The sequence below is a fragment of the Bubalus kerabau genome, chromosome 6 (assembly GCF_029407905.1).
Source record: "Bubalus kerabau isolate K-KA32 ecotype Philippines breed swamp buffalo chromosome 6, PCC_UOA_SB_1v2, whole genome shotgun sequence".
NCBI lineage: Eukaryota > Metazoa > Chordata > Mammalia > Artiodactyla > Bovidae > Bubalus > Bubalus kerabau.
In genome coordinates, this window is record NC_073629.1 from 54,592,783 (window position 1) to 54,614,096 (window position 21,314).

A 21,314-nucleotide genomic window follows, 5' to 3' on the forward strand; every position below is an offset into this window, starting at 1 on the left:
TCTTCCAATTTCACCACATCCTTAGCAGGTAAGTCTCTTCACAGTTCTGAGAAGAGTGTTTCTCACCCAGTCCAAGATTTGCAGTCATTACAACGGTTCTGAGGATGCTCACAACTGCTGGTTATGACTTCTGAGACAACACAACCCAAGACAGCATTGTTCTTGGTCCATAAATTATCTTAAGCATAAGAATTTTCATATGCTACCAAGTACCCTTTCCTTATTCAAGACAAAATATGTCTGATACTAACATCTAGTCTCCCTTTCAGCCACAAAAGAAGTCAATAAACTTAGTGTCAACAGTACCAACAATCTCACAGTTTCATGATATTAAACTAGAGAAAATCATTAACTTGCTTATACACCTAGATAATTATGGTTAGATGACAATTTAATCAGCTGTGACTTTCAAAACTCCATGGAGTGATTTAATTGGACAACAACTTGGTGAAACCAATACCTTTCAAAATAATTATTTATATTTTTTAGTACAGGTTTAACAATGGAAAAACTGTGACCAAAATGCTAATATTAAGCAACTTTATAATTAAGCTACACTAATGCTAAATCTCTAGATCTGTAGTTTTCAAAGTGTGGTCATTAGACCAGCAGCACCAGCTTCACCTGAGATTTTCAGTGCTATAAACTCCTGGATCCTACACCAGACCTGCTTACTGAATGAAAAACCCTGGGAGTGGAGCCAAGAAATTTGTGTTTCAACAAGCCTTCCAGGTAATTCTAAGGTACATTGCTAACTTTTAAAGGAGTTTTAAAACCTCATAATCTTATAATGGGTTCTACCCTTCTACATATAGTGAAGCCACAGAGTTCTAAAAGTCAGCATAAATTCTGTTCTTTCTCCAACTCTGGTATTTTTCCAACAATCTATGGTTTCTAAAAACACTGTCTGGTGATCAATATGTTTATTGGCCAACTCCATGCTCACAGATATATTTAGCATGAAATATAAACTATTAAAAAGTCTAGGAGTACATCTATGGCTAATTCATGTTGATGTATGGCAGAAATCAAATTAATATTGTAAAGCAATTATCTTTCAATTAAAAATAAATAAATAAAAAAGTCTAGGAGATAATACCTTTTTGGGTGGGGTAGAAGAAAGTTGTTCCCATTTTAACTAAAGGGGAATCACTTTCATCTTTTGGCAGACCTGATTTCTGAGAGGTTTTTTCTTCTTCTCATATGGATATTACCATCACTCTCTTGCCCTTTCAGCCAACATGATTTTTGTCTTTTTCTTCCTTCTTCACATTTTAACCTAGGAAACTACTCATTTATTCTGTTTTTTCTTGTTTCAGCTAAGTTAAGTTCTCCTTAATTTGGCTTTACTGTTGCAAATTATGGTTCATTTTTAAAGCATGGAAGCTGGAAAAAGCTTCTAAGAAGCCCTAGTGCTGCATTATAGAACCAGGCCTTTCATTTTGAATTGTCTTTCTAGACGTGCATGGAGATTTCAAGTCTTTCTTACCGAATTACAGAAAGAACTTATGAATAATTCACAATCCCAGAATTTTTTACAAGAAGTTGTCCTATGTCAGACTTGGAAAGCTGAAAAATTTTATGAAACTTTATAAATATTGTACTTAAGCCTTTTCTGAAATGAAAGCAAGCTCTGCCATAACTTTTGTGATGTTTATGTTAAAAAACAGGGAAAGAGGATAAAGAGAATATTTGAATACCCACTACATGCCAGAAACTGTGCCAAATGCTTATATATACTTTTTTCATAAAATCTCCATGACAACTTGTAAATTACATTAAAAACTGACTCTCAGTGTTTTGATAATTCGTCCATGGTCACATGTCTAATAAGTGGTAGTCAGGCCAAGCTCAAGATGCTTAGCATGACTTAAAGTCCACTATCTTTAGTGATATCACACACTGCAACAGCAGATGCTCAAATGACTGGCCAAAAAAGGGGAAGAATGGATTTACTTACGTTGTTATTGGTCACAGCAAAGTACTGCAAATTACTCAGATACTGGATTTCTTCTGGAATGAAGGTCAGGTGGTTATAGCTTAGATCCAAATAATGTAGTTTGGTGCATAGGAAAAGCTGCAGGGGCAGGTTCTCAATGTTATTATGGTCCAAAGAGAGCTGCTCTAGATTAGACAATGCCCCGATCTGGGCTGGAATATAAGCAATGTTATTGTGCCACAACTTTAAGCAGGAAAGATTCTGGAGGTGCTGAAAGCTAATGATCTCTTCCACAGTTTTAAGGTTATTTTCTCTGAGGTCTAACTCATGCAAATTGTTCAGACTGAAAATGGAGTGTGGAATACGTTCCAGGTCGCAGCTGATCAGCTCCAGGCTTTTCAGATTGACCATCTTTTTCAGGTTGTTCAATACAACCAGCTTGCTCCCCTCGTTATCTAGGGACAACTTCTGCAGTGAAGGCAGGAGGTCCGTGATAACTTGCGGGATCCGGGAGAGGCTGCTCTTCAAGTAAAGGGTCCTCAGGTTTTTCAGGTCCTGAAAGCCCTCCAGCTGCATGGTGCTTACCTGCTCAGGCAGCACACAGCCTGACAGGTAAAGCTCCTTGAGATTCTTCAGGTGAAACACCCAGCGTGGGATTTTCCCCATTTCAGTAAATTTCAGGCGGAGGATTTTTAAATTCTCCTCTAGAAAGGCCAGGGCGGGGTGGTCGACTACCAGGGACGAGTGGTACACATGGAGCTCCTTGAGGCTGACCAGCTGCGAGATCGCAGAGGGGAGCTTGACCTCAGGGATCAGCTCCAGGCTTAGCACTTCGATTTCCGTCAGCTCGAAGACATTGTCGGGAAGACCGTTTAGCATGAAAAGGTGCAGTTCTACCTTGTCCTGGGCATTTTTCACAAGCTTGCTTTTTAGTTTCTCGACCGTCCATTCATTGTTGAGGTTGATCTGTTTCAGTTTGTTCTCACTGACCTCTGACAGGAATATGGAGAAGCGTTTGGAGTAAAGCGGGTCATATTGATCAGCCAGATGGAGGATAAAGGCGAAGTCGTTCTTGACATCTGGAATGTCGCTATAGTTGCTTTTTTCTCTCAGTGCCTCAAAGGAATATTGCTTCAGAGAGCTCCGCAGCATCCACCACAAGCTGTAAGACGAGGTGAGACCATAAAGTATAACCAAGATGACGTAAAACGAAGCCAGGACCTTGAATATTTCTGCCAAGGAGTACACACACTGGTAGCGCTTGTATCCAGTAAAAGCCTGCACATCCACTGAACAGTCAATTTCCAGAGTGATGTAGGTTAAAAAATACGGAACGTAAGTTATGATGAGGACAAACAAAATGACTTTGACTATGATCTGTTTCAGGTACACTCTGTAGATGATGTCTTTCTGCTCCACGTGCAGGCGGAACCTTTTCACTTTTTCAAAGATGGCTTTGGCCTGTTCACCCTCCTTTTTGTCCAGGACGCTAGAGGTCGGGCTTTCTATGCCAGCTGACTCTAAGCCAGGCTGTGGGTAGGGCAATGACTGCTTGTTGGAATCCACGTCGCCGGCTGAGCACCCTGAGGACGAGAGCAGAACCTTGGATTTGGAGAGGGTCAGGGGCCTCACTGACTGCTCAGCCACCGTCTCTGACAGGGCGCGGGTGGTCCATGGAGAATCGAAGCACTTGTGCAGGATGGCCACAAAATGCTCGAGCCTGGAACTGGTGCTGGGGTAGTGAAGCCAGAAGTTGCTGCAGGCTGCAAAGATGAGCGTATGCAAGAGCACCAAGTAGGGGAAGAACTTGGCGAACCAGTGGAGCTGCTTCTCGTAACAGACGGCGTCAATGTAGGAGTACTGCTGTCGGTGGAGGTCGTTCTGGATTCTGAGGGGCAGCGGAAGGGGCATCCCGGCATTGGAGGATGCGTTCACGCTGGCTTTCAGGATGTCCCAAGGCACAGCGCAGTGATTGTCAAATTCCACCTTACAGGGAAGACAGCACAGAACCCTGCTCTGTGTCAGCTGGAGAGCTCCAGCCAGCACGGCCACCAGCAGCATGATCAGGGTGATGTAATACCAAAAGACGTCCCACCACGGCTTCAGGATGTGATAACATGACTGGGCGTCTGCTAGACATTTTAGCTCTGTTAGTGTAATCATGGCTTTCCCTTGTAGGAGGACAGAAACTGGAAGAGGAAAATAAAAGAAAAACCACTGAAGCAAGTACCCCAAGTAAGCTTAAACTCTAATGTCTGTACATATCCAAGTAGGATTTAGCTCAGGGGCAAAACCTGGCAGGCAGGGGTGATGATCAAAAAGTATCAAAGTCTCCTGGCTTCATTCGAAACCTTAGGCTATGCCAACTGAGAACTATAAAGTCCCTTAGATGAGAGACTATTTGGTGACCGCCAGACTGGATCTCTGCAAAGGTATTTGGGGTAGGATGTGAAGCAACTATCTAGCTTCCTCCTGCATCTCCACTTCATGCTAATCTACTAAAAACCAGAAACTGAATTTTCTTCAATCAACATTAGGAAAATCTGTTCCTATGCTACTGATTTCTAACAACCACATGTTGTACCTTCTAAATGGTCTGAAAAAGCTTTATTTCACATCTGCTGGAGCATCGATTACAGCCTAGGAGCTGCGTTTCAACCACTACAGGAACTTCCTTTGAGTGAATACTACTTTATAAAATTATCCCTTAGGATTACCAGGATCTACCAATCCTATCTATGTTCAGAAAAATTACGATTTAATATATTATCTCCTTTTCCCCTAAGCTCTAACTTTGTAACTTAAATTCACATCCAACTTAGAATGCTTAAAAGCTGACACACAATGGTAATGGCTTAGAAAAATGGATGGGGAAGAAAGCCCTAGTTACAACACCCTACTGTGGGGACTCTCTTGTATTTAGTGTTTTGACAGCAAAGTACTAACAGTACAAATGACTAAGGGCATATGCTATTATTATTTTTGCCTTCAGAAACAACAAGGTGGGTTTTTCATTTTCATATTGAAAAGTATTCAGAGAATGCTCCTTACAGAAATGACTTACATGGTGTTCAGCCTTAAATAGACCAATTGTTTAAAAATTGCTAACTGGTAAAATCCAGACCACCTATATGATGGCACAGAGTAAAGACAGATAAAAGGAAATATGTGGATCTAATAACAACTCTGGTTAAAAACAATCACAGTAGTATGGTCATCCTTGCTAGGGGTCCAGCTACAACCTTCATCCAAGGACTTCTCTTGCACTTTTTTGAGTCTAAAGTCTTACCATCTTCCCTGGGTCTGAGTTTCTCTCTCTAGATACCCTAGTCCTGGTAGCATCACCAAGAAAAACTTTTTTGCTCTCATTAGTCCTCCTCTGAGGGACTGGTATCTTGCCTTGAACCCTAAAATCCCATTACAGAGGCTCTGGTACCTATGAATAAGTGTCTTTTCTTTTGCTGGTCAGCCTTAACATATAATAGGCCATCTGACTCTGAACCCTATGCCTTCATGCTCTCCCCTTGCTAGGGCGTCCCAGGGTCTGATTTTAACTACTGGCCTGCAGCACGAGTTTCCACCTACATCCTTTCTAGACAACATCATACTATATGGGTTCAACTTCCTCTTAGGACTCATGACTTGATTAAATAACTCTCCAGGGCTTCCCTCCTTTACTCTGGTTTAGTGGATCTCTTTCTAACTCTCAACTTCTCCCTTTCTGCCTCACTCAACTGCAGTTAATTATAACTGTGTCAAGACATGACAAAAACCCAAAACAAGAGGATTATAGGCAACAGATAGAAAGTCTGGACTTGGACCCCAAAATACCATAAATATGATGGGAGGGAAGGATGGCAGAAGACACTGCTGGGTGAACATGGGAAAAATACCTAAGGATTTTAGTTGACATGAATGTATGCTTTAAGCTAACTGTGTCATAGCTATTATGCTCCATATAGCTATAATATGACTGTAATCTGTGGCCATATTAATTCATGAACTCAGATAAAGGGGCAACAGTCCTTCTGTGCCTGCCTGGTGAGATCACACCTGGAACCCAACATTGAGTCACAGGTTAAAGACTAACTGGATAGTGAAATAATCAGGAGCTACTTGTCTATGAACCATTTCTCTTGGAGGAAGACAGGAAACTGATGATATTCAGCTGACATAAAAGATGACTAGGGGAATCTAAGAATTCATCCTTACCTTTTTGAAGGACTACCTCTTGGATTAAAGAATAAGTGGATTTCTTCCAGAGGCAGAACTAAGAGGGTGCACATTTTAGAAAGTGGTATTTTGATTTAATTTGTACTGGGACACCCACAGAAATAGTTCTGTGAAATAGTTTAGGCCCTTCTCCCTACCAGGACTGAGCTAAATAAGATGACCATCTGTCAAGGATGTTGTGAAGGAATTTCTTGTAATGGATAAAGAAAGTGAAAGAGATCATCTCTAAGGGCTCTGCCAGCTCAAAGTCTATAGCTTTATTTGTCCTTTCAAAGATCCTCAGAGTTAAATTCATTAAAGCTACACAATAAACTATAGAATAATATAAACAGCAACAGCTTTAACAATAAGGGTATTTGACAGAGAGCAAATATTTATTCAACAAAGAATACAAGTCAACATTGGCCAAAACAATGTACTTTAAATGTTTATACTTACTATAATGAAAAAAAAAGGAATCCAGTAAGGTGACTGTACTTCAATCGGGAGGCCTACACCTTTTGAAATTTCTTAGATACACCATCTCTGTGATTGTCTTCATTCTAAGAGAAAGTATAGGTATCTTGAAATAGCTGTGATCATTCAAACAAACAAAATTGGAGATACTGTCTTTAGAGACCCTCTCCATCATAAGACATGGCAAGTGGATTTTCATAGCTCAGTTTACTTTTCACACTGGAGGACATTCTGGCAAAGCTACTTATAAAAGACCCCATCCACAGACCAGATCACATATGGCCTCTGACCTTAATTTATAGAGATGTTTCTACAGAAATTTACATGTTATTAATAACATATTTTAAAGTGCCATAGCTACAACACTTGGGTGAACACTCAGCTTTTTCCAGGCAATCTACATACTCTAGTTTTGCTCATTCAGTTGGTCTTATTTGCATTCATCAGATGGACTGTCAAATCATATAATTTCTGCACTTTATCACACATCTATCCAAATGAGACTCACTGCTCTTAAAATTCAGCCTACTGATTCATTAAATATAGTTACAAGTTAATAACTTACACAGCTCAGAAATAAGACTGAAATTCTCTGAAATTATATTATTAAATGTAGCTATCCTTTACATTAATAGGTTTTTGTTTTGTACATAGTAAGTTAATAAAAGCCATTCTTAGCATCTATTTCAATCATTTTTAATAATTTAAATTATACATATACTGATTCATTTGAAATATAACATTTTAAAACATAAAAAATATTTTTTAGTTGGGTGTGAAAACTGTATTTTTTAGTGCCTATGTATCCTCTGAAAAGTTGCTGAGAAGGCTTATATATTTGCCTGGAATATACAATCCTTTTTCTGGTTTATTAAGTACTCGAAATCCAGCTCAGAGTACTGACCCCAAATTATACTTAAGGTACTTTTAGCAATACTCTTGTAACCTTGTCATTTTCAAAGATCAAAAAGTTAGCATGTCTGAAATTTACTTTGGATTTACCAATCCATGTGTAAAAGCTTCTTTATATCTACTACCCAGGACGAAATTATTTTTCAGGCCAGAAAGTACAGTTAGTGTGTGACAACCCAACTGTGTATTAACTCATACTTAGCATCACTGGAGTATGAGTTTCTTATTCACAATTCATTTTTAAAAGTCTGACAACATATAACAGACAACTGCATTTATGTGTAGTAAGCACGATAAAGACATTTGATGTGTTAAACATTTTACATATTGTTCCACTGCATTGCAGCTGTAATGTGCCAGGAGAGAATTTATTGCGTAATTCTAAAATGCTGCCCAGACATCACGATACTCACTATACAACACAGTTTCCCTAAAGACTGCAAATACATTTTCTACTTTCAATATAAGAAGAAAAAAACAGAATCACAAACTTCCAACTACAGTAATGGTTTTAAAATAATCAGAATGAGAGATTACTATAACTAACCTGTTAGAGGACCACAATTCACCACAAATTTGTGACATTTATTCTAAATTATTTGTAAATCATTTTTCCTGTTCATCTTTTTAAGAATTATAAACTTTTCCTCTAATCATCTAATTTAGCCTTCCTTGGATAAGTTCCTCATCAATAAGAGAACAAATAAGTATCTGTTATTAATAATCTAACATCAATTTTCTTACTGTCAAAGCACTTTCACTTACATTAGTGTTATACCTACAATAAACCATTATAATAACTATGATTCGTTACATTTTACAAACATGGAAAACAAGGCAGGCTCACAATGGTGTGATCACTGACCTAGAGCCAGACATCCTGGAATGTGAAGTCCAGTGGGCCTTAGAAAGCATCACTACGAACAAAGCCAGTGGAGGTGATGGAATTCCACTTGAGCTATTTCAAATCCTGAAAGAGGATGCTGTGAAAGTGCTGCACTCAATATGCCAGCAAATTTGGAAAATCAGCAGTGGCCACAGGACTGGAAAAGGTCAGTTTTCATTTCAATCCCAAAGAAAGGCAACGCCAAAGAATGCTCAAAGTACCACACAACTGCACTCATCTCACACGCTAGTAAAGTAATGCTCAAAATTCTCCAAGCCAGGCTTCAGCAATATGTGAACCATGAACTTCCTGATGTTCAAGCTGGTTTTAGAAAAGGAAGAGGAACCAGAGATCAAATTGCCAACATCGGCTGGATCGTGGAAAAAGCAAGAGAGTTCCAGAAAAACATCTATTTCTGCTTTATTGACTATGCCAGAGCCTTTGACTGTGTGGATCACAATAAACTGTGGAAAATTCTGAAAGAGATGGGAATACCAGACCACCTGACCTGCCTCCTGAGAAATCTGTATGCAGGTCAGGAAGCAACAGTTAGAACTGGACATGGAACAACAGACTGGTTCCAAATAGGAAAAGGAGTTCGTCAAGGCTGTATATTGTCACACTGCTTATTTAATTTATATGCAGGGTACATCATGAGAAACGCTGGACTGGAAGAAGCACAAGCTGGAATCAAGATTGCCGGGAGAAATATCAATCACCTCAGATATGCAGATGACACCACCCTTATGGCAGAAAGCGAGGAGGAACTCAAAAGCCTCTTGATGAAAGTGAAAGTGGAGAGTGAAAAAGTGGGCTTAAAGCTCAACATTCAGAAAATGAAGATCATGGCATCCGGTCCCATCACTTCATGGGAAATAGATGGGGAAACAGTGGAAACAGTATCAGACTTTATTTTTTTGGGCTCCAAAATCACTGCAGATGGTGATTGCAGCCATGAAATTAAAAGACGCTTATTCCTTGGAAGGAAAGTTATGACCAACCTAGATAGCATATTGAAAAGCAGAGACATTACTTTGCCAACAAAGGTCCGTCTAGTCAAGGCTATGGTTTTTCCTGTGGTCATGTATGGATGTGAGAGTTGGACTGTGAAGAAGGCTGTGCGCCAAAGAATTGATGCTTTTAACTGTGGTGTTGGAGAAGACTCTTGAGAGTCCCTTGGACTGCAAGGAGATCCAACCAGTCCATTCTGAAGGAGATCAGCTCTGGGATTTCTTTGAAGGGAATGATGCTGAAGCTGAAACTCCAGTACTTTGGCCACCTCATGCAAAGAGCTGACTCATTGGAAAAGACTCTGATGCTGGGAGGGATTGGGGTCAGGAGGAGAAGGGGACGCCAGAGGATGAGATGGCTGGATGGCATCACTGACTCGATGGACTTGAGTCTGAGTGAACTCCCGGAGTTTGTGATGGACAGGGAGGCCTGGTGTGCTGTGATTCATGGGGTCGCAAAGAGTTGGACACCACTGAGCGACTGAAATGAACTGAACTGAAAGGTGTTATCCAAGGTGTTATCCAAAGGTGTTATCCAATGGACTGTCCAAGGTGACAACAGCAAGAAATAGTTACAACTAGAACCTAGGTTCTCAGGATAAAATCTCAAGGCTCATCCACACCAGACCACATTGTCTAGGCCACTCAATCCACTTAACTATGCCAATCTCAGTTCTTTCAAAAGCTAAGAAAAAGTTGAATATTTAACTCTTTCCCCCACTACAATGGACTGAATATTGTGTCCCTGAAAAATATGTATTTTGAAATCCCAGTGCTCCAACATGACAGGATTAGGAGGTGGGACCTTGGCGGGTAGGTCTCAAGGACGCTGCTTTAATGAATGGGATTGGTGCCCTTATAGAGGGTCCCCAGAGAGCTCTCTTGCCCCTTCCACTTTGTGAGGAAACAGAAAGAATGTGGCTATCTACCGACTAGGAAGTGAGCTCTCATCAGACACTGAGTCTGCTGATCTTAGACTTTCCAGCCTCCAGAAACTTTGAGAAATAAATGTTTGTTGCGGTAGTTTGCTGTATAGCAGCCTGAAGGGACTAAGACATCAACTTACACCAACATCTGCACTGTAAGTGGGCTCCATTTTAATCTTTGGAAAGGCCAGGCTATAAATGTATAGCTTTCTGCAATGTCTCCAGTTACATACTATATAATCTGCTTTCTCAGCTAAACTTTTTCTACTAAACATGTTCCACTGAACTATTTTAAGACTTTATATAAAGATATAGCATCTGCATTTAATGCTGTATGAAGTCTCAAGCATTCCTATATATTAAATGATGTTAATTTTTCTAATTGAAGTGCTTAACTGGAGAGTTAGAACATAGCTGTCCTTTGTTGTTACAAAGTTGAATACTGTTAGTGTGTCCAGGAAATTTTTTCCAGACCATATTTTTGCAAACAATGAGGATTCAATCCAAATCAGATCTCTATTTCTAATATACAAATGCACTAAATCAGTTCAAAGAAACAATGTTAAAAGTAAAGGATTTTATGGTCTTAATCCCATTCCTTTAGCTTTTAAACCTCATTAAAAAATCATAAAAGCTTTTCAAAGCACATGAATTCATTTGACAATCTCACCCCGAAGTCTCTAAGACTGGAACAACAACATTCAAGTCAGACAGTCTTTACTTCCCACTAGTCCTAATTTTACTTTGAAAGCATTTCCAAAATAACCAGTGAAAAAATAAACAAATGATGATCAGATGGTATTTAGAGTCATTCTATGCTGAGAACTGGACGCTACTTCAAAGATCTCTGTCTCTGGCTCCGGGCAGGGACATAGCCAAACAAATCAAAATGGGGTTTCTGTACACTACTTTCACTGATTATTAACTTAAAAAATCACTTTATAGTCTTTCAAAATACTTAGTCCTACTCTTCTCATCAAGATGTTTTTGGGTCTAACGTATCTTTAGCTGAAATGTAGATTCACCCTGGGAAACAAAGCATTAGTGTCCAGGACTCACTTGCTCCTGTGCTTTATACTAAATAATCCTCTGAACCACTCTTCAGAGGTCTGACGACAATTATATAGCATTTCTCAAGCACTTGAAGAATCACTAGCCAGACACTAGTTTTGCGATCTAGAAGGGAACTATAGGATTCATCTAGTAAAGTGTTTCTCTAACACTAATGCTCATAAATCACTGGAGAGCTTGTTAAATCACGTGATAAACCCTACTCTTGGAGTTTCTGATTCATTAGGTCTGCAGTAGGCCCCAGGAATGTGTATTTTTAACAAATTCCTAAGTAATGTTGATGCTACTGGTATAAGACTACTTTTTGAGAATCACAAATCTAAGACAGTGGTTCTCAACTTTGGTTTCACATTAGAACTACCTGGAGCACTTTTATAAGAAACTTAAACCCAGATGCCACTCTTAAAGTTGGTGGAAGTGAGGTCAGAGGAGAGAGCTCACAAGATAGACTGGCAACAAAAATAACTGGGGACATTGCCTATCTTTTAAGTCTTCCTGGAAGTTTCAGATGTCTAGAGTGCTCCCTCTCCCCAAAGACTACAAAGTAACAGCTACCATCAACCACAAGAACCTTCAGGTGAGAAGGGGGAACAATGAGTCACTGAGCTACAGAGATCTGCAGGATGGATTTAAGGTGGAGGGGTTAGAAACAGGGGGGGCAGCTGAACGGTTATTTCAATCATGTGGGCCAGAAATAATACTAAAAACCTTTGCAATATATTTGGAAATAAGCAGTGAATAAAATAGTCACTGTATATGAAAATTCAACACCACTTAGCAACATCAAATATCCTAAAAGAGGACCATGGACAAGCAGGGTCAAAAGAATTCTGATTCTGATCCTACGGCATTATAGGATCTTCCACAGTTTCTAGCACATGGTGTACAGTAAGTATTTGTACAATAAATAACTGAATGTACAAAAATGCATAGGGCAGAAGAGTATAATGTTCACACGTTAGGCAGGATGTATCTAAGGGATTAAGCCTCTCCTTGGAGAAGCAAGATCTTGGAAGCATATAGATGGGAAGGATTTTGGCTAGTTAGTCTGTACATTCCAAACCTTAGTGGCTTAAAAATAAGTTTATTTCTTGTGATTCAGTGGGTGGTTCTTTCACTTCCTGGAGTTGGCTGGCACAGAGATGGCTGGAAGGTTCAAAATGTCCTTATTCATCAGGCTGGTACTTGGTGCTGACTGGAACTTCATGTGAGACTTCCTGTGGTTGTTTGAGTGTCCTCACTCCGCATGGTGCCTGCGTTCTATGATGGTGCTTTCCAAACAGAGGTGAAAACTGCAGTTCTTTTACGGCACAGCTCTCAAATCACGGTGTCATGCCCAGCACACGCTATTGGCCAAAGGACTCAAGTACCAGCCCAGATTTATTCAGGAATAAATGCCTCCTCTCAGTGGAAGAACAGCAAAGAATGTGCAGACATCAGTCTACTTTCTACCCACAAATGATTTACATTCCTCTCACATGAAAGCCTCACCCTCTCCCAAGTCCTGCACTCTGCCCAAAGTTTTATTCCACTATGGCATCAAGTTCAGGCTTAAAGTCCAGGATCTTGTCATCTAAATCATGTTCGGAATACTATGGGACAACACCCTTAAGATTCTTAGAAGCCTTTCTATCTAGCTGAGAAGAGGCACTGCCTTAAATCTTTCTAAAGTCTTAGTACAGGGCCCTATACCTGTGCCCTGGCCTTGATTCCTACCTTAAGATCAAGTTTTACTGCATTAGCACTGCTCTGGATCTCATCTTTGAGTACATTTTGCTTGGAAGAGAAGCTAGGAATTAAGGAACAGTTTTATTCATGACCCCAGAAAATTCTGAATTGGAAATATGTCCTCTAAAAGTCTACTTAAAATCCGAACTGTTTCTTCTATAATTAATCTCTCTCTTACTTTAGTCATAAATGTTTTTAAGAAGTCAATTAGTACTTCCAACATTCTGAAGGAAAATCTAAGCTAGATATATAAATCGATTAGGTTCATTTTCTATATTCCATATTACTGTGTCAATCTCATCAAGTTTTCTGCCAATACATAACAAGGGTACTGTTTTATATCCTCCAGTAGAAATTTCCTTTCTGCCCTTCCAGCCACCATTAATAATCATCTTACTTCCCCTTCAGGTTCACTGCTACCTGGTCTCAAAGCCAATGCCAGATGTTTTGTTGTGGCAACACCTCACTTCTAGGTACCAATTTTTATTTTGGTTCTTTACTGCTATGTAACAAATCAGCCCAAAACTTAGCAGCTGAAATAACCATTCATCATTTCTGATGATTCTTTGGGATGAAGAGGCAGTTCTGTTTTGCATGGTGTTGGCTCAAACATTGGGATGGCTGGAAGGTCCAAGCTGCCTCAGTCACAGGGCTGGTGTTCTGGCTGGCTGCTTGGCCTGGACCTCAGCTTCAGCTACTGACCAGGGGCCTTGCCACTCCTCCACATGGCTGTTTAGACTTTCTCACAGCAAGGTGGCTGAGTTCTAACTAAGAAAATTATAAGCACACAAAAGCAGAAGTCACAAAGCCCTTTAAGGCCCAGCCTTACCCCATACGATTTCTGCCACATGTGACAGGTCAGAAAAAATAACAGGGCCAGCCCAGATTTAAAAGGACAGGAAATAGACTCCATCTCTTGACAGGAAAAAAATCACAAAGTATTTGCAGCCATCTTTAACCCACCATGGGAAGTCCTGAGCATTTAAGTAGCAGATAGTGCCAAAGAAATGAATTCTTTGGAAGAATTTGGTGAAATAAGACTAGAATCTCTCTCTCCTTTGTAACATATCAGATGAGGAAGGGCTAAGAGTAAAGGTGGATAGAGAAGCAGGTGAAAGAGCAGCATAGTGTTCCTGGAGCACAGAAATCAAAGGATCTGACATCATAGTCAAAACAGAGAAACCAAAGGAGAATAGTGACGGGTAACTGTCATTCTGCAGCTTCTTATCCAAAGCTGTAGAGTGGTAAGGGATCTGTGAAACAATCAAATCATATGCTAAATATTAGAAAAATTACCCTAATCATCTGAAGCCCCAAGAGAAAGTTACTGAATATGACAATTGAGAGCATGTGGCCATCTCTCGAAATCCTAATTAAATCAGAGTTGTTGAAATTTAAGGAACATTGCTTCACTTCTTGTTTCTGATGGTTATGAAATACATCATGTATTTAATTTACATGGTAATTGTGCTTTCAGAAAAAGACCTCTCAATTCTTTGATGCTTTACGTAAGCTACCAAATCATCTAGAATAAAATGAAGAGAAGCTGCAGCCCTATTACTATCTTATTAACAGTAGAGCATAAGCCGCCAGTGGCTACACAATCCCTAGAATGTGTAAATAGCCAGCAGCCTCAAACCCTTCTCTACCATCTTCATTGTTTATAAAACTGTTTTCCTGACCCCCTCTCATCATCCCAGGGTCAGCAAACCACAAAGCTGAACCAAACTCAGTCCCTGTGCAGTCCCTCGGGAATCACACATGCTCTCCTTTAAATGACAACAGCAGGCATCAGTCCATTTCCTTCTAATTCTTGCACAGGTGACCTACCTTTCACAGGAGCAGAATCATACGGACTATTTAACCCAAGAAGAAACCATAGAGATCAGAGTCTAACTCTTTACAAATAAAGAAACTAAATTTCAGAGGTGTTTAAGTAGCTTCTCTAGGGTCACAGAGTAGTACAACATGGGTTTATTGCCTAACGTGAAAAGAACTGAAGTTGAGAGCATTGCTTCTAGTCACCTAGCCTAAGTAATAATAGGCTTTCTTAAACAGTTTTAGAACATGAAGCTGAAAAAATAGTCCAGAATATTTCTATGTTATAAATATTTTAAACCATAAATCAAAATGAGAAGTTCCACCCCCCACCACCACCCCCACCCCCCCCCCACCCCCTGCCCCCACCGCCCCCCGCTCTAGGACACACAAACTAGAATTATGTTTTGGTCTTAACCCTTTCTCTAAGTTAACATTTACATGCATTCAATCATGGAGTTTAGGACTTTACAAAGGTATACCAAGGAAACATGAGGCCTTGTTTCTGCTTTCATGGGATTTAAAATCCTATTGTGGAGAGATGACATGCATAGTTTAGAGTTAGCAACACCATCTTATACTGTCGTATCAGTGCCAAAATGAGTAGGATGGTGGCCAAAAATAAGCAGTGCATTTGGTTCTACACAAACAAAATACCCAAAGAGAATGGGTGAAACATTACAGAGAATAGTAAAGCAGTGCTTGTCAAAGAGAGGTCAGGATTTTAGTCTGTTATGCAACAAATATTTAGAACATCTACTATGTGCCAGACGGAGTTCTAAGTGTTAGGGAAATACAGAAATGTGCAAGATGGACAAGATCCTGGCTCCCAGGGACCTTACTGTGTAGTAAGGAGAGACAGATTAGATACATGTACATGATAAAATCAGAACAGCTACGAAGAAGACACAGCTACTTTAGACCAGGGAGTCAGGGCAGGCCTCTCTCTTTAGAGGGACTACCATTAAAATGTAGATGAGAATGGAGCCAACCATGTGATGATATTGGGGGAGATCATCTTAAGCAGAAGGTGCAAGAAGCTTAGGATGTGTGCAGATAAGAAGGGAGGACACTTGGCCTCAGTGTCAGAAGCCTGGGGAAAGTTAAGAGTAACAGAGACCTGCAGGCAAGATAAACAGTTCAGATAACAAGTAGTATAGGAGTGGTAGAAAAGCCACTGAAGAGTCACAAGAAGAGAAGTGGCTGATCTGTTATTAGCTTTTCAGAATTCATACTGAACTCGATAATTCAACAGCAAAATGTGGATATACTCAAGAAGTCCAAGTGTCTACCTTCATCTGTAAAAAGAAGGATGCTCAGAAAACAGTAGGAGACAGGTCCACTGTCCTCAAGCACTGCTTTACTGGGACTATGTTCAGAGCTGGGTGACACAGCTTTAAGACATATGCCATATTCAGAACACTGGAGAGCCACGCAATTCAACACATAAAAATTAATCATTCATTATGTCCAAGTCAAAAGCTCTGCCACAGAGCTAATTCAAGATTAAACTTCCACAATTACAAAAGATGAATGATGCTTGCAGGAAGCAACAGGAGATGGGACTTGTTTACTTCTGACTTGCCTACTCGAGGAAAGCAAGGCCATCTTTTTATTATGGAAACATACCAAACAAACCAATTCTATGCATTAAAAATCAGGAAAATAGAGACAGGGAGTCATGGAGTCTAAGCCTCTCATAAACATTCATTATATTCTTTAGATCTTTAATGTTAAAAAATTACAAATATCTAACACATACATACACACATATCCTTTCCTACATACAAAATAAACAAAGGATAGGAAGATGATATTTTACCAAAACGCATACAGATTTAATTTTCTGTTTAATTGGTTTTAAAACATCAAGAGGATTTTACTCAAAACATCTGTAAGAATAGTAATCTTTTTACATACTAAGTATTCAGTACTTATTTGCCCCAAGCTACCAATGTAAAAGTAATTATCTTTACCATGTGTTTACAATTCAGAATATTAATCTTACCCTATGAATGCTGGTCAAGTGGAAATGCTGCAATTAGTTTCTATTTGAAAAATTCCTAAAGAAAAAATCATAAACATACTGTTACATTTTACCCATCACAAACTGCAAGACAATTTTATCCATTTTTATGGTTCTAAAGTTTCAAACATCTATAACAACTTTCTGAAACATACAAAAGATAACAGTTTAATAAAGCAACTGCTGTTAAAGAGGTCACTTTTAACCTCTCACAAAAGTTGTCAACTAAAACCCAGGGAGGTAAATAAATCATTGGGTGGCACTAGTGGTAAAGAACCTGCCTCCAATGCAGGAAACTAAGAGACATGGGTTCAGTCCCTGGGTTGGGAAGATCCTCTGGAGAAGGGCATGGCAACCCACTCCAGTATTTTGCCTGGAGAATCCCATGTTCAGAGGGGTCTGGTGGTCTATAGGGTTGCAAAGAGTCAGACACAATTGAAATGACAGCACGCATGCACATCATAAGTTAAGCATTTAATCCCATCACCATGGCAATTTACAAGGCATAAAATATGAACTTTAAATTTTTAATGAAGAATGAGATAAACATAAGGCACCACTACAAGAAGATTGTTTTCTCTTAACTAAAAGAAAAATTCATTGAAATTACCTATGCTTCTTACAGAAAATAAGGAAACATGGGGAGAAAACAACTTAATTTTAGGATCATTTCCTTCCAGTTTTATTTTTGTTTTGGTTTTTGCTGGCCTGCTAGTTGTATACAATTATACCATTATAAAATTCAATGATAAGATATTGAGATCCTTTTGACTCATTATTTCTCATAGGTTTTCTTGATGTTGTAGTTTCTCTAAACATCATTTTTATATCATAACAGTTCACACATGGATATGTCATAGTTTACAAAATCATTTCCCTACTGAATCATAGATTTTTCTCTTTTTATTACTAATATTGCATATTATTACTAATACGTAACTCTGTTCATGTGATTTCCTTTGCAGAGACCTCTGGAAGTAGTAAGAGTACTAGGCTAAAGAGCATAAACATTTTAAGGTTTCTGCTGCTGCTGCTGCTGCTGCTAAGTCGCTTCAGTTGTGTCTGACTCTGTGCGACCCCATAGACGGCAGCCCAGCAGGCTCCCTTGTCCCTGGGATTCTCCAGGCAAGAACACTGGAGTGGGCTGCCATTTCCTTCTCCAATGCATGAAAGTGAAAAGTGAAAGTGAAGTCGCTCAGTCGTGTCCGACTCTTAGCAACCCCATGGACTGCAGCCTATCAGGCTCCTCTGTCCGTGGGATTTTCCAGGCAAGAGTACTGGAGTGGGGTGCCATTGCCTTCTCTGTAAAGCTTCTGATATATCAAATTATTTCCCAAGGAGATTACACTAATTTTCTTTCCTGTAAACAGTATGAGTAATACCCTCATGAGGTGGGCATCATCTTTAAAAATAAAAGTCTTTGCTAATTCCATATATGAAAAGAATCTCATTGTTGCTTTACTGTACATTTCTTTGAATTGGCTTGAATGCTTCCCAATATGCTTCAACAATGAGCTTCATTACTCTTTTCCATTTCCATTTACCTAAACTGGAGTATTTTGCTGAGAAGATACAAATGTAGAACTTAATGCAAACTCTCTCACAATGACAGCTTGTCATCTCAGAGTGAAGCCACTGTTGTCAAGGGGAAAAAAACAAACAAACAAAAAAAAAACCAAACCAACAAAATGTAGCTCAGTGTCTTTATCCAGCTTAAAATCAAATCACTCAAATTCATTTTAGAAACAACAGCAAAAGTTAACACCTCTCTTCCTCCCCAACACCACACAACAGTACAAGCTGGAATAATGAAATGTGAAAGTACTAAATCACAATGCTTCTAAGAATAGAAATAAATATTCCGTATTAGGCAAGATCAAAATAGGACTTGGACTGTCACAGTCATTGTGACAAACACAGCTGCTGAGGCAGCATCAGTGAGTTCCCCAGCTTGCTGTGCTGGAGTGTTACAAAACTGGCCTTATCTGCCTCTGAAAAACATTTACTCTCCCCAGAGGCAAGACACAAGATGTTTATTTTCCCTGAAAAAAATCAATCCCAAGATAACCTTAAAAATGTATTCTGGAAGATTTGGAGATGACAAACACTGAGAACTCCCTTTCTCAAATAAGAGGTTTTTTCCGAAGGCTCCCAGGCAGGGACACAAAACAGAACACTCCCAACGGACTGTGGATTAAGGAACAATAGGGGACAACCAGCTTTCTGATAGAAACACAAAAGGTCCCAAGGCTTTTACTAAACTGAGGTGTCCAGGGGCTCTTATTTCCTTCTAGTCAGTGGAGATAGCAGAATCTGAGGAAACAAACTTCTCTGTAGTAATGCAAAGGCCTACTGTAAAATTTTAGAATCTAAGAAAGGCCTTCCATTGGGAGAATTTGTTTCTCAGTGATAGATTCCTTTTAAGATGTAGCAAGGAGTCAAGAATCTTTCTTTACCATCTAAGCCACCAGGTCAATATGGCAAGACTCACTGCAATGTCACACTTACTCAACCTGCCTTGTGCAATTCCATAAGTATAAGGCTTTAGGTTGCATAAAATGAAAGTATTCTATTTTCATCCATTTGAAAGATTCAAACTCTGAACACCATATTTACTTAAAATTAAGAAAGGGTATTTCACTTCACCAATGTTCCCACCCTAGGATCACTGTCATGAATCACTGCCTTAAGCCACACTGACCTCCATAGGCTACATTCACTGTTCTTCCCTCTGCTTTCCCAGAAGACTAATAGATCATGGCGTCTGGTCCCATCACTTCATGGCAAATAGATGAGGAAACAATGGAAACTGAAAAACTATTTTTTGGGGCTCCAAAATCACTGCAGATGGTGACTGCAGCCATGAAATTAAGATGCTTGTTCCTTGGAAGAAAAGCTATGACAAACCTGCTGCTACTGCTAAGTCACTTCAGTCGTGTCTGACTCTGTGAGACCCCATAGACAGCAGCCCACCAGGCTCCCCCGTCCCTGGGATTCTCCAGCAAGAACACTGGAGTGGGTTGCCATTTCCTTCTCCAATGCATGAAAGTGAAAAGTGAAAGGGAAGTCGCTCAGTTGTGTCTGACTCTTAGCGACCCCATGGACTGCAGCCTACCGGGCTCCTCCGTCCATGGGATTTTCCAGGCAAGAGTACTGGAGTGGGGTGCCATTGCCTTCTCCGATGACAAACCTAGACAGCATATTAAGAAGAAAGACATTACTTTGCCAACAAAGATCTGTATAGTTAAAGTTATGGTTTCTAGTAGTCATGTATGGATATGAGAGTTGGACCATAAAGAAGGCTGAGCACCGAAGAATTGATGCTTGTGAACTGTGGTGTTGGAGAAGACTCTCAAAAGTCCCTTGGACTGCAGGGAGATCAAACCAGTTAATCCTAAAGGAAATAAATCCCGAATATTCATTGGAAGGACTGATGATGAAGTTGAAACTCCAATACTTTGGCCACCTGATGGGAAGAGCTGACTCATTAGAAAAGACCCTGATCCTGGGAAGACTGAAGGCAGGAGGAGAAGGGGACAACAGAGGGTGAGATGGTTGACATCACTTACTCAGTGGAGTAAGTGATGAGTTTGAGCAAGCTCTGGGAGATGGTGAAAGACAGGGAAGCCTGCTGTGCTGCAGTCCATGGGGTCGCAATGAGCTGTACATGACTGGGCAACTGAACGATAGTTCTCTCCCACTATTTTATGACATGTAATAAGTTACTATTTCAAGTTCCTTGAGGACTGGGTCAGAATCTTATTTACCTATATTCTCAGGATCTAGCCCAGTGTCTCTTTCTAAGTCTAGACTTAGGGCCTGGATATTATGGCAGCTTCCCTGTACCAATTCATCAATGGGGTGTTCAAACATTTTTGGAAAGTTAGTGAAATTAAACTAAAATATTATGCCTTTTCTCAGGGATGGTACAGAATATGGCTGGAAGAAAAGGCAAGGAGTCTGCTACTTTTCTTCTGGTCAGTTGACATCCTGAGAACTGGCAAAAAGGGGAACTAGAGGCACTCTTTAGCTGCCCTATTATCTCTCATACAGCTCCTGGCTTCTCTTAACAATGTTGTGAACAAATATTTAAAGAATAGCAGGGGGTGGTCCTAAGAAAGTGGAGGAATAGGACGGGGAGACCACTTTCTCCCCGACAAATTCATCAAAAGAACATTTGAACGCTGAGTAAATTCCACAAAACAACTTCTGAACGCTGGCAGAGGATATCAGGCACTCAGAAGAGCAGCCCATTGTCTTCAAAAGGAGGTAGGAAAAAATATAAAAGACAAAAAGAGAGACAAAAGAG

At 39.9% G+C, this 21,314-nt stretch overlaps 1 protein-coding gene across 3 annotated transcripts in view; it reads right to left on the reverse strand.

Annotated features, from left to right (window-relative positions):
• The window catches only part of LRRC8B (leucine rich repeat containing 8 VRAC subunit B), a 79,643-nt gene that overhangs the window by 9,391 nt on the left and 48,938 nt on the right, over window positions 1-21,314 (reverse strand). For all 3 annotated transcript variants that reach the window (XM_055585238.1, XM_055585237.1, XM_055585236.1), the window contains exons 2-4: window positions 16,988-17,042; window positions 6,611-6,714; window positions 1,961-4,128 (exon numbers count right to left, since the gene is read on the reverse strand). In XM_055585238.1, the coding sequence (XP_055441213.1) occupies window positions 1,961-4,102 (2,142 nt within the window). In that variant the 5' untranslated portion in view covers window positions 4,103-4,128; window positions 6,611-6,714; window positions 16,988-17,042. The remainder of the gene's footprint in view (window positions 1-1,960; window positions 4,129-6,610; window positions 6,715-16,987; window positions 17,043-21,314) is intronic.